Genomic DNA, 14,634 nt, shown 5'->3' with positions numbered 1-14,634 from the left:
GCCGGGCGCCGGTCTGGTCGGCTGTTTGGCTGAAATGACAGGTCGTATGGTGCGCCACATCGAGCTCCGTCCGCTGGCCAGGATGCGCCGATGTATTTCCTCGCTGGTGTCCCGGCGTATGGCTGCTCTCACGCGGCGGTTCAGCTCCTTGTAGAGGGGCCGGTCACCGCTACGGAGAGCCGCCCGTCTCCGCGCCATGAGCTCCTTTGTGGCCTCGGTGACGGGGGGAGCGGTCGGGTTACGAGTCTTGAACCGTTTAGCGGGGGCGAGATTGTCAATAATCGGTAAGGCCGCCTTCACAAAGTAGTCCCACTGAGCCTCCGGCGCGGTACTCTCGAACACCGGAGACCAGTCTACACACTGCAGCAGCCGGCCGGCCTCTGCCACGTCCAGTTTACGCCAGCACCGGGCCGTCGAGCTACAGCGCGCCGGTCAGTAATCTGGCACCGTCACAAGCACCCGTGACCACCGATGTGGGCTAAAGTCACAGTGGAGCGATCCAGAGCGCACTACCTCACTGTTACTGCATATCACGTCGATTGTCGATCCCGACGGTTCGTAGGTGGGGCCGCGAATGTGTTGCTGCAGGGAATACGTGAAGAGCAGCTCCCGCATCCTGTTGGCCGCAGTGCTGTTGTTGCCGTCGGACATATTGATGTTGACGTCACCGGTCAGGAAGATGAGTCCACTGTGCCTGGTCAGGATGTATTGCACCTGCCGTTCTAGCTCATCTAAGTCAGATGTCACACGAGCGGACGTCTGCACTGGTGGCCTGTACAGCGAGCACAACATCACCAACCGTTTTCCCGTGCGGACTTGGACCCAAAGAGTCTCTATTTTGGATCCCTCGCTCTGTTCACCGGGACAGTCAATAACGGTCACCTCCAAAGCATCGCGTATTAGCACCGCGACGCCCCCGTATCCTCGACCGTCCGGCCTGTCTTTCCGAATAAGCTGGTATCCGGGGACGGGAACCAAGCGATTAGGTGTGGCTGGCTTAAGCCACGTTTCACTTATCGAGATAATGTCGAATCTATGTTGATCGATGTCCTGGCGCAGCTCAAGCAGGTGTGGCTTGAGGGACTGCACGTTGATCGCAATTAATAGCAATTCTAGACCATGTAGCGCAAAACAAAGACCACCATGGAACTCCCCGTGACGAGCTGCATTGAATCGATACCCATTTTATGCAAAAATATCATCTTTGAAATTTGACCTAATTTGACCTGACCTTGACCTGACCTTCACCAGAACATAATCTTAACTGACCCCAAAGGCTGCCTGACCCACATAATCGTATTTGGCATATAAAATGGACCATAAAACATGAATCACATGATATTTTCATATTGTGACCCTCAGTGACCTGACCTCTGTGACCTGACCTGGTATCAGTGACCTCAAATAGCAAAATATGTGTTTGACGAAAATTCCCCCATCGACGCTTTTCAATGAAATGTATTTTACTCGCTTTTACAACGCATTTCTTGAAATACATGTAAACGGTGAAAAATCGACCTTTGACCTGACCTGTGACGTCATCGGTTTGACCTAGGTCAATGAAATTGGGTCACAAGGTAGTTCCCTGATGGGGCTATCCAACACCGTTTGTCGCTTGTCGCTATGTTGCGTGGCTCTCGAGATATTGGGGGGGGGGCCAAATCCCCCCCCCCCCCCCCAGCAGGGCGCGTTGCTCGGCAGACCCCAACGGGGCGCGGGTTAATGCTGGAATTATCGATTCGCTAAATATTGCTCTTTTGGCGTTCAGCTTTCACTGGAACTTGAAATAGCATATTTATGTTTTCAAGAATTCCCGGGACAGCCCGCTAAATAAGAAATTATCAACTTTTCACAAAAACGCCATTTTATATAAAAAAGGCCATCGATCGATTTTGATAAAAATTACATTTTTGGATTCAGCTAATCGTGAGCTTTCGAATGGTATATATCGCTCCTTTTGAGCCTGAGATGACCTTCCAAAGAACCGTGCAGTCAGCCTGTCCCTTGACCAAATTTTCAAGATAACCTTTGTATGTCAAATTTAGCTCATTCGACGCGTCTCGACGAGAGGAACATGGTACCGGTAAAGTCAACGTAATGCAGGTTTTGGGTAAAAAGAAATTGCAGAAATAAGTTTGGACGCAAAACAGCCAATTCCTACAGTTCATGCCATGTGGAGGCCAAGCTGTTAAACTTAGGTCAAAGGTCAAATCTGAGATTGACTTTTAAACGAAAGTTATTTCGAAAGAACCTTGAAACAGCTACCAAACGCGCTTTTCCGCAGCGTTTTAGCTCTATCCGTTGCCGAATTTGTGTTCATTGTCAAACATGGTCGAAATGGGAGTAATTCTACCTCACTTCTGATGATCCTTGGTGACCTGACCTAAGAAATGAGCCTAATCAATGTCAGAATTTTTGACGCTCTTTCGAAGCCGGCTACCAGGTATCATCATCGTTTCCCAGGAGCCGAGTTACAAAGGAGTGTTCACACACGCACACGCACACGCACATACACACACACGCCCCCCCCCCCACACACACACACACACCATCATCAGAAGGAACTGTGAAATCCAGGAGCCCCAGCGGGGCGCGGCTTATTGGATATGGCTGTTCAACTAAAATTGTTTTTCTTATACACTGGTAAGTGATAATAGTGAAAAGAAATTCATAAGCAGCGCTGCAGCTGTGAGAGTTTGCTGACACCACTAGGATTCGGAGAGCGCCATCAGGCCGCTGGCTACTCACATTGCCAATCTCAAAGTTTTGCCTCATGAGCAGGTAGAGCGAGGCGGAAGCTTGGCTGCGCGTACTGGAGAAGGTGCTGCTGCAGTGCTCCAGTAGTCGCAGGCACAGGTCGGCGCAGTGCTCCGTCTCCTCATCAAACAGCAGAGACGGGTACTGGCAGACAGACACGTCAGACACGTCACGCACGTCAGTCAGACACGTCAGACAGACACGTCAGACACGTCAGACAGACACGTCAGACACGTCAGACAGACAGACACGTCAGACAGACAGACAGACAGACAGACACGTCAGACAGACAGACAGACAGACACGTCAGACAGACAGACAGACACGTCAGACAGACAGACAGACAGACACGTCAGACAGACAGACAGACAGACACGTCAGACAGACAGACAGACAGACAGACACGTCAGACAGACAGACAGACAGACAGACACGTCAGACAGACAGACAGACAGACAGACAGACAGACAGACAGACAGACAGACAGACAGACAGACAGACACGTCAGACAGACAGACAGACAGACACGTCAGACAGACAGACAGACAGACAGACACGTCAGACAGACAGACAGACACGTCAGACAGACAGACAGACAGACACGTCAGACAGACGACAGACAGACAGACAGACAGACAGACAGACAGACAGACAGACAGACAGACAGACAGACAGACAGACAGACAGACAGACAGACAGACAGACAGACAGACAGACAGACAGACAGACAGACAGACAGACAGACAGACAGACAGACAGACAGACAGACAGACAGACAGACAGACAGACAGACAGACAGACAGACAGACAGACAGACAGACAGACAGACAGACAGACAGACAGACAGACAGACAGACAGACAGACAGACAGACAGACAGACAGACAGACAGACAGACAGACAGACAGACAGACAGACAGACAGACAGACAGACAGACAGACAGACAGACAGACAGACAGACAGACAGACAGACAGACAGACAGACAGACAGACAGACAGACAGACAGACAGACAGACAGACAGACAGACAGACAGACAGACAGACAGACAGACAGACAGACAGACAGACAGACAGACAGACAGACAGACAGACAGACAGACAGACAGACAGACAGACAGACAGACAGACAGACAGACAGACAGACAGACAGACAGACAGACAGACAGACAGACAGACAGACAGACAGACAGACAGACAGACAGACAGACAGACAGACAGACAGACAGACAGACAGACAGACAGACAGACAGACAGACAGACAGACAGACAGACAGACAGACAGACAGACAGACAGACAGACAGACAGACAGACAGACAGACAGACAGACAGACAGACAGACAGACAGACAGACAGACAGACAGACAGACAGACAGACAGACAGACAGACAGACAGACAGACAGACAGACAGACAGACAGACAGACAGACAGACAGACAGACAGACAGACAGACAGACAGACAGACAGACAGACAGACAGACAGACAGACAGACAGACAGACAGACAGACAGACAGACAGACAGACAGACAGACAGACAGACAGACAGACAGACAGACAGACAGACAGACAGACAGACAGACAGACAGACAGACAGACAGACAGACAGACAGACAGACAGACAGACAGAGACAGACAGACAGACAGACAGACAGACAGACAGACAGACAGACAGACAGACAGACAGACAAAGATAGTCACAGACACATCAGGCACATAGACAGACAAACGATACCTCAGACACATACACAGACAAGTCAAAGTGCTCGAATGCAACTGCAATACCGCATGGTCACGCGCATGAGAAAAAACTAGCCCAACTCTCAATGAAAACGTCCAAGTACCATTGAGATTTGCGGGGGGATTTAGCGGCGTCCACACCTACCTTTGTGACTAGGGAGCGCTGGGTGGCCAGCATATTGGCGATGACGGCGGTGCTCTGGTTGCAGGAGAGAGCGTGCAGCAGCACGCGGAACGCCATGCCAAGCAGGCCGTGCAGGCTGTCCTGGCTGGAGAGCACCTGTACACACAATTACACAGATCCTGAGATGAGACCGCACAACGGCCAGTGTCCACTGTCCAACACATGGAGCACCTAGCACATTACCTTCGCCCTGGTAATAGTGTGGGAAGGTGGGAAGGGACAGACAGGTGCCAAACTGACCCACCGAGATACAACTCGAGACGCGTAGAGTCGCGAAGTCGCGAAGTATGCCTTCAGGGTAGAGATGCCACTTTTGAACCCGCGAACCCGCTTTCTGCGGGTTTTCAAAACCCGCAGGGTTTTTGGCTGGTTCGAGAAGCAAAACTTGTCGTGTGGCGGGTATTTGGCGGTCAGACTTAAGAACCTATAAATTTATTTTTTTAGATGCAAAACACAATGTCAAGTGCATTTGCTGAGGTTAACAATACAATATTCATCAAAACAACTTTTAAAACAGAACCAAATATAAAAATATATCAAGGTAGCACATTTCAAATGCAAAACTGAAAACAACCAGCAATAGCATCCACAGTCTAGCAATGACCAAACCAGGGTACAAGCAACAAACTACAAAGCGTAAGTAAATGCTGATGAAAGCATTCCATAAAACATAAATGAACCCGAAAGCAAACTTATAGGAAGCTGAACTGAAGTCTATGTGCAGTGTGCACTAGATATACATTATGGAAGAACCCAGACTTAAATGAGATGTTGAAAATCAGAGCAAATGCCACATGTTACTTTATTTGCGTCTGGTCGGCATAAAAAAGAGCTATCAGCTAAACAAAATTTGATGCAATGCAAATTCATTAATTGCCTATCCTACTCTATGTTCTGTCCCACCCTATATTACGAAAATAACACCAATTACCCTTACAAAAAATCAAAATATTGACTGGCATGCGGCCCAAACATAACGCAATACAAAACAGGCGCACTTCCGACATTCTGACAAGGATTGGCATTTGACTGCGTCAATTTTGATCTCTGAGGCGAAGGAAAGCTGACATTGATGACGCAATAATAATTTTACAATCAATTTTTTCTGTTTTGGTTTTTGAATACCTCATAATAGCAGTTATACATGTTACAAAACCACGTAGCTGGTCGCATTTATTTCTTTTGTCTTTTTACTTGTCATTTGTATGCCGAGAGATGACCAGCCCGAGAGCATTACCAAGACCATCTTTAAAATTATTACATTTTATTTAGTATTTACTGTCTCTTTATTTTTTAACAGGTGATTAACTCTGAATTGTAAAACTTTAGCTGTTGTGTAAAATAACTTTATCAGAATGGCACATGAATATGTATTATGCAACGGTGTTTTCGCAACAACTTCGCACTAACTACGGCTGCAATAATTTAGTCGCTGTAACATTCCTTGCAATCAGCTGTTGGTGACGCTTCTGACGCATGTTTCAAGAAACGCGTGGTTCATTGGTGGTTAGTTGGTTTTTGCTGGGATTTTGCATGATTTGTTTTATGTGTAGATCGACTGGATACTCATTATTCAACGTGTCACTATTTACTTTTTAACTGGAAATCGCATATCTTCTTATATCAACATTCATTTTGATAACACTATCATTCTAGAAGCCTAATATTGAGAGGGAGCTAGAGTGAAATTTTGATCCTCAGCCAATGCTGAAGGGTAAGGTGAGAGAAAGATTTTACTGAACTCTTTTCAGAAAGGAATTTCAAATGTATTGATGCATTATTCATTTTCCACTATCCAGTGTGCACTTCCTGAGGACTTAGCATAGAAATTTCAAGTCCTTACTATTTGTTTGGCTGCCTTTTTCTGCACAGCAATGAAGCAAGTAAGGTTTATTTAGCTCTAGCATTGACCCAGCTGTATTTTTTTCTTGCAAAAGCAGGTTTTTAAAATTGCGGGTTTTTTGCGGGTTCGGCTCAGCCAAAATCAGCTTGCGGGTAGTTGTGGTTGGGCAAGGGGTAGCTGCGGGGCGGGGCGGGTAATGAAATTGCAAATTTGTGGCATCTCTACTTCAGGGTGTAAAGACAGTTTCTGGAAATATTTCTTCCAGCTACCCGCATTTAACCATCGCATGCACATGCAACCCTCCTAAGGTTTTTCACATATACAGGGTTGGGCAGATAAATTGGGACAAAATACATATTTGCATTCAAAACGCCGTAGCTTAGAAATTTGTAAACATAGGCATTTCAAATTTGGATCACATATTGTCACACCAATTTTACACATTTTCACCAAATATGGTCACCGTGGTCCACCTACATCAGTCCTTATCGGTGCCTGGACTGGCCGCACGCGCGGCGAGATCTTCCGTCTGAAATGGCTCGTAATTGTAGCCAACTGGCACTGCTGAGGCTCACCACAGTCACATGGGGGCGTTCATTAGACTCACGCGCAAAAACGCCCCAACAACCAGAACTTGTGTGGGCTGAGGTTTACTGAGGAAGGGGGCATTTTCACTTGGGTACAGTTTGCGGGATCCTCCGTTTCAGGAGATTCTGTATTTAATTTACTGTATGCCGGGGAGCTGACTCCTCGAAGAGCATCACTCCATGCAGGATGTTGCCTTCTTTCATCTCGTTGATTCGAACTGCCGGAATAATGGTTTGGTACCCTGTAATGGCGAACCCACTCCCGATTCCGTAAAATAAGGGGGCCCCACGTGACCGTCAGAAGTCACCGGGTGGAATGCCATCACCGATGTCTGCTGCATGCTTTTTGGAACTAAGATCACGTCTTCTGGGCTGGTTGCGATGTTACATGGTGTTTGCGGTTGTTCATATGTTCGGTTATGGGGATACCATCGTCGAAAAAGACCTGCACGTGCTTGCTCGCTTCTCCAAGCCCTTCAAGAGGAAACAATTTTTTTTTAACGTCACAGCTGCTTCAACATCTATGTTGACACGTTAATATGCATCAATGCATAAGAGTGCATGTTTGAAGTGCTGGTATATCGCTTTCTCTTTTGAGTATTTTTGGAGTGATAAAGAAAATTTTTGAACATAAATATAGGCTAATGAATACGTTTCCATGTTATGCAGGTTGTGTTGTAATTTTGAGTCGGCTGGTCACAGAACGTGGGCTTAAGCAAGCCACTATCAACTTAGTCCGCGCGCACATGCGTGCCAATACTCTAATTATGCTCCATCAAATGGCTGAAAGTAGTGTGTATCGAACAGACGTAAACGTTGGAGGAAGAGATGATATTGACTCATCCTTACATACCTATTGCATTGACACCGGCCGCTCCCCCGGTTTTCCAGGGGGGCTAAAAGGCAAAATTCAGTTAAATCAGAGGATCCTCGCAAACACAGTGGCGCGAGCTTACAACGAAGGTAGCCGTGCCTTTGTACTTTCGGTTAAACATTTATAGTTCGTTTTTTCTAAGTTCGACCCTCACTGTAATCGTCTCTTTGAACAAAGCACGAGAATTGTTAGCTGAATTACTGAGAAAACTGACTGACGCACATTGATTTCACAGACGATTAATTTCCTTCAAAAGTATTTCTTGCTGGCTCTTAGTTCCCAGACTCCTAGCTCGTATTTGCCTATATTTACAACCCCACAGGGAAAGACGACTTGTCAGAAATTATAATTGAACTAGTCAATAAATCGTACGGTGTTTAACAGAAGGGTATATTATCGGCGTTAAAAACTTATTTGGAAAATATTATTCGTAACTCCAGTACAATGTGCGGTAACCAGTTTTTTTAAGTAATTCAGCTAACAATTCTCGTGCTATGTTCAAAGAGACGATTACAGTGAGGGTCGAACTTAAGAAAAACGAACTATAGTTATCTGTCTCCAGTCCGGAGCCAAACCAAGTTCTGCATCCCACTTACGTTCGCATGAACACGTTGCATTTAGTTTAGGTTTTACTAAAATTATATAAGCCCATTTCGTGGTACTTTCTACGTTGAATAACCTTTCCAATGTTATATGAGCATCTGACGCAGGTTCAGAGCATCGTTGCACCGATCGCCATTCCGATGGTATCTTGCTGACCAGTGAGTTACACGTCATTATGTCCAAACCACTCCATTTCTGTTTTTATTCTAGTGCAGTAAACCACTTCTTTGACGGAAAGTTATACAAATTTTTTACATGTGTGATCTGCAATGCCTTCATTGCTCGCAATTGATACTTCGTAAATGATGATTCAATGTTTAAGTTCCGATTTAAAAACAAAACCTGTGTCATAATCTCGTCTGTTTCACCACTGCTCTGTAGTATCTGGGCCCATGCTGACAGTGCCTGGTCCCAGAACATTGGGAGATGTCTCCGTCGGATTTGCAAGACGCCAATGTTACATTGAAAGATATTGAACCTGTCGCTGACCTGAAAGTACTCATTTACAAATAATTTCCAGCTCGATTCTTTCGGATCCAACCAACGTTTGATCCATGCTACTTTAAGTGCGTTTGCGAACGATTCAACGTCTGGCGCCCCAATGCCACCTTCTAAGAACTGTCTCTTTGCTATTCCACGTTTTATTTTATCCTTCTTTCCCCATATGAATTTAAATAACAACGATTCCAACTTTCTTATGTAGGCATTATCAGGATTCTCAATTACAGCGAACACGTGGACAAATTTAGAAAGCAAGAGTGATTTCACTAGAATTACTCTGCCGAGCGGCGTTAGACTCCTTTGTACCCATGGGGACATGGCCTTCTCTATTTCTTCAAGCTTACCACTATAATTTATATCTCTTGTACGTTGACTGTCGGGAAGTATTTTGACACCGAGCAGTTCTAAAAAATCTCCTATTTTTAACCATTTCAGATTTAACTCCTGACAAATCGAGGCACCCCGATGCCTTGTAACACCCATCCATGAACATATCGTCTTTCCCATATTAAGCTGTAGACCTGAGACCACTCTGAATTCATTCAACACATTTACTGCATGCCTTAAGGAGCTTTCCGATCCATCTAAGATCAGAGTTAGGTCGTCTGCATATGCCGACGCTCCATATTGTTATATGACCGATTTCCTCTTTTAAACGCTCTCCATACTTCATCCCAAAAAGCCTCAACTTTTGGGCAATGTACAAATAAATGTGATGCTGTTTCTACAGCTCGTTTACAAAAAACGCACTGGTCATCCTCGACCATTCCGAACAACTTTAACATTTTTCTCGTTGGCAATATTCTGTGCAAGATGCGAAATTGCAGCCATCTCAGAATTGAGAAAAGAGCATAGAATATGGTGTTAAGCTTCACTAAGCTGTAAGAACTTATTTGTTCTTTTTAAGCTCGTTTAAAAATGAAAATTTTTAACATGGAAAGTCAATGGGAGTGTCTTTGTTGTTTAATAACTTTTGCGTTGAAGCTATATTTAAGTAAGAAGTTAATAATTTATACAACTTTTGATGCTCTTTCCAATGATATATAGAACGTTATTGCACGTTGTGCCATTTTTGTTTAATCTAGTAAAAAAGCACGGCATTACCGAGATTTAAGCTCAGACCTATATATGGCCTTTGCTCAGGCAGTATACGAACAGGTGACGGGGATACCTCCCATAGAAGGATGCGACACGAATAATTGGGCGCTTTCATCTAGGAGATTTTTGCAGATATCTTTTTGATTTGTGAAAAAGACCAAAAAGCTGAATCTCTGGAATCCTAGCGGTATGCCAGCCGTTGATAAATTATTATCTTGCTGCGGCCGGGCGTTTATTTGCGGTGTTTGCGTTTGGCGGCTGGCGGGCGACTTTTAGTCGTTTTCGGTTAGCAGTTAGCGTCGGTGCGATGCGGGCGGTTTTATTTTTTCGGCGTTTCGGCGTTTTTTTTTGTGTGGTTTGCGGCGGTCGGGCGATTTTTTTTGACGTTTGCGTTGGCGTTTCGGGCGTGCGTTTTGCATGTTTTGCGGTGTTTACGTTTTGCGGCGGGCGGGCGTTTTTTTTTGCGGTGTTTGTCTGGCGGCGGGCGGGCGGGCGGGCGATGCGGGCGGTTTTATTGTTTGCGTCGTTTGCGGTGTTTAATTTGTTTGCGATTGGTGGCCGCTTTTTCGCTTTTTGCGGTGTTTGCTTTTGGCGGCGGGCGGGCGATTTTTAGGCGTTTTCGGTTGGCGGTTAGCGGGCGTGCGATGCGGGCGGTTTTATTGTTTTGCGGCTTTTTGCGTTTTTTTTATTTGCGGTTTGCGGCGGGCGGGCGTTTGTTTATTTTTGCGACGTTTGCATTGGCGTTTCGGGCGTGCGTTTTGCACGTTTTCCGGTGTTTGCGTTTTGCGGCGGGCGGGCGTTTTTCACAATTCAAAGTCCAAACCTTCGGGCCACAGCGCTCCTCGAAAAGCGCTGTATCTTAGTACGGGGTATTCTCACCTTGCACACCTTACGCCAGTAACCGTTCACCTGCCTGCATGGGAGCCACAGTTCAACCAACACCGTTCAACCACATAGTTCAATTGGGAGTTCCGAAGACCGCAGTAACGTCTCCCCATTCGAAATTTGACATCCTACCCGCTCCTAAAGAACTGCGCTGGAGCAGCGGTCTGCAGCAGTTGGAGTTCTAAAAACAAAAGGAGTTCAGGACTTTCAAGAGCACAATTACTGTGCATTTCAGAAAAATGTTCTTGCAAAGCAGGGACCCTCGACTGGCTGCATGCTCGTTGGCATAGCAGGTATGACGGGGAGAGGTCGTGGATGGATATGACTTAATCGCTGCACCAGCTTTGCAGTGTGCGCTGGTCACTTTCAGGGGGGCATGCCCCCGCACTACGGTCTCTACGGTCGCAGGTTCGGGGGCATGTCCAACCCTAAAACCTGTCTTTATACATTAGGCTGCATTACGAACGTCAAATTATTTGGGGTCCGGACCCCCGGGACCCCACCAGTGGCGGAGCCCCTCGTCACTTTCATTGTAATAAGCAAGGCAATGAGAAATCTTAGCCATACGCTAGTTATGCGTAGGGAACGAAACGTGCAACTGTGATACATGCTTTTTTAATGAAAATAGCTGACACCGGTTAATAAAGCCACCGCTTGATAAATCCAAAACACCTTGTCACCAAGGTGGATTTATTAAGCGGATTCCACTGCACTTGGTCGATTGCGCTGAAAGTTGGCAGGTAGGCAGGCACCCACTAGGCAATGCATATATACATGTGCCACAGTTTGGGATGCTGCTGTACGTGCGCACGTGCAGGGGTCGTTTCCAGATCTCGAGAACGGCTGGACCGATGGCGCTCAGTACGCGGTTAGGGACCAGTTAGTAGGGTGCCGTGCACAAGTTAGTTGGGACCCATTTTGCACGTGCGCACGTGCAGGGTGCCGCTTCCAGATCTCGAGAACGGCTGGGCCGATTGTGCTCAAATTTGGCACATCGCTAGAGACCGGTTAGTAGGGTGCCGTGCAAAAATCAGTTGCAGGTACCCCCTCGCGATTTCGCACGTGCAGGGCCCACCCTCTCGCTCGCTCCGTTAGTCGCCCCAAAAGGCGTTATCCTGGTTTAAGGTTTTATTACCAACCTATATAAATTCAGGCTGAGGCAATGCTGACTTGCCAATGTAAAATACGGGTAATAGATAGCTGATGTCAAAACATGAAAGATGCTCACTTGCAGCATCATGACTTTCAAATAATTTTTGTCTTACCTGGTGGTTGGAGTCGACTGATCATGACAAGTTACCTTGAATCGATTCAACATATGACTCGCGTTTCCTTGAATCGATTTAACCTGTGACTCAAACGGCCTATACATATGTGAATCGACTCGACTCATGATTCATTCAGCTTTCAAATTGTTTGATTCGATTCAACTCATGACTCGAAGAAAAATGATCGATTCTTGAATCGATTCATGATTCGACTCTGAGTCGTTTACAACCCTACCCCCATCCCTCAAAAATCCACGAGGACGCCCCAGCGCATTTGAGTAACACGTGACCGAAATGGCTTAAACATCTGGGACGCCGGCCTGTACTACCGATTGGAGTCGGCGCGCCGCCGGTCGTGCAGCCACTGTTGCAGACCGTGACCGTGCGTTACCTGTATGAGCGTCTCCAGGGCGTCCAACACCACCATGCTGGCCTCTGCCGAGAGACAGCGCTCGGCGGCCGGCTCGGCCGGCTCGGCGACGCCGTCGGCGCGCTCCTCCTGCCGCCACTGGGGCGCCGTCTGCTCCTTGCGCCAGCGCAGACGGTCCGGCGTAGCGGCCGGCTGCTGGTGCTGAGACCGGCGCCGGATCAGCTCGCTGCGTGCCGAGCCGCCGCCCAGCAGCATGTCCTCCAGCCTCGACTTGGCCTCGACGGCGCGCGTGGGCCCGCGCCCCGTCGCCTGGGAGGCCAGCGGCGGCTGGCGGCCACCCTGGCCGACAGCAGACAAACGCAGGCCGGCCGTCAGCAACATAGCCATAATCCAATGAAACAGGGGCCATTGGGCCATCGCCAGATAGCCGTCAGAACTGAAATCCCATAACAAAGTTGTTATGGGATTTCGACATGCGAGCTCATCGCCAGTTCCGGCGATGAGCTCGCATGTCGAATTTCCAAACAGCTGGGGAATTACTGAGTGTGGTTGGTTGCGGCTGGTAGTTGCACACATACACCAGCCGGCGCCGGCCGTTCCTGGTGGACGGGCCAGCGGGCGCCCACCTTATACTCGAAGCAGGAGAGTGCGTTGTGCAGCAGGCGCAGCAGCTGATGCAGTCGCGCCGGTCGGTACTCGGCCCAGGTGGCGCGCAGCACATCGGCGCGAGCATTCTTCAGCACCCAGAGTGTGCAGAGCAGCAGGTCGCGACTGGTGTCTGGCCGCACGTTCGCTGACCGCGCCTGTGGACCGCACAGATCACATCCGGCACCTCAGTACACCCGTGCATCAGCTGGCCTGCACAGGCCGCCGATACAACTCATGACAGGACATTAGTATCAGCCGCCTGCTTCTGCCTGCAGCTGGTAAGCGGTTTACATTCAACTTTCAAAATCTTTCAAACTTTTGCTAATTGACAAAGCAACAAGTGTGGGCCATAGGCAGTGCTGGAAATGAGGCCGCTTTCTGGTCCCGGCGTTTTATTCTCCGGGTGGATTACCCCCGTCCAGCGCTTAGCCTTTCGGGACCCACTCAGAGCAGCGGTTGTTTTCGCCGCTCGCCCTAGTCGAGATGCAAAGTTAATAGTTTTTTTTTTATTCAAAAGCGTACCATACATCCGGCCACGGTATACAGCGGCTGCACTCACCCACACAAGTTCACATGTGCCTCACGCTGCTTCTTCCCCGTTCCGAGCCCGTCGTCTGATCCACTCCAATGCATTCCGCCTTTGTGAGCATTTTTTAAAAGTTTTTTTTTAATGAGTTAATAGACAAAATTCCTTAAGCCACCTTTGTTCTGTATATAAAGTCAGTGGCGTAGCCAGAAATCAGCAAAAGGGGGCAATGGTGCTCGAGGGGGCGACTTTTTCCCTTGAGAGGGGCGCCATTGTCAGCTAGTGACAGGGGCGTCAGTCTAAAATGTAACGTCATGTTCATGCATGATTTACAAGGTGTTGCAAAATATGAGTATAAGAACCAGCTTTCGCTGATTTTTTTCATAAAATCCAATTAACCCGCGCCCTGCTGGGGGGGGGGGGGGTTGAACACCCGGAGCGCCGCCGTTTTTGGTACACCTTATCATGCATCAATTCTACACATGATGTGAAAATTTCAGACCAAGGTCATTCAAGGTCAAATCACCAGGTCACTTGAAGTGACCTTACCTCATAAAAAGTTTCAATGTCTGTCATAGCTACACCGAGTGACCGATCGCTTTGAAACTTTCAGCGATTGCTAAGAGCAATAGCATGTACAAAATGTATATCTCAGAATTTTGATATCGATGACCTAAGGTCAGGTCAATTTTGCGACCTCCCCATTATAAGTCAATGGGAGAAAATTGAAATGCGCCTCTTTTGGACGAAAG

At 47.6% G+C, this 14,634-nt stretch overlaps 1 protein-coding gene across 3 annotated transcripts in view; it reads right to left on the bottom strand.

The window, feature by feature from the left end:
* The window catches only part of LOC122383748 (dedicator of cytokinesis protein 7-like), a 649,924-nt gene that overhangs the window by 203,860 nt on the left and 431,430 nt on the right, over positions 1 to 14,634 (bottom strand). For all 3 annotated transcript variants that reach the window (XR_006256886.1, XR_006256885.1, XM_043370493.1), the window contains exons 25-28: positions 13,335 to 13,511; positions 12,730 to 13,047; positions 4,641 to 4,775; positions 2,749 to 2,901 (exon numbers count right to left, since the gene is read on the bottom strand). Coding sequence is in view for 1 of the 3 variants with exons in the window: in XM_043370493.1 (XP_043226428.1) it covers positions 2,749 to 2,901; positions 4,641 to 4,775; positions 12,730 to 13,047; positions 13,335 to 13,511 (783 nt within the window). In the remaining 2 variants the exon portion in view is untranslated. The remainder of the gene's footprint in view (positions 1 to 2,748; positions 2,902 to 4,640; positions 4,776 to 12,729; positions 13,048 to 13,334; positions 13,512 to 14,634) is intronic.

Source organism: Amphibalanus amphitrite, unplaced genomic scaffold, assembly GCF_019059575.1.
Source record: "Amphibalanus amphitrite isolate SeventyFive unplaced genomic scaffold, NRLGWU_Aamphi_draft 000013F_arrow, whole genome shotgun sequence".
Classification (NCBI taxonomy): Eukaryota; Metazoa; Arthropoda; class Thecostraca; order Balanomorpha; family Balanidae; genus Amphibalanus; species Amphibalanus amphitrite.
Note: the sequence above shows the minus strand (reverse complement) of the source record. Positions and strands in the feature narration are given on the sequence as shown.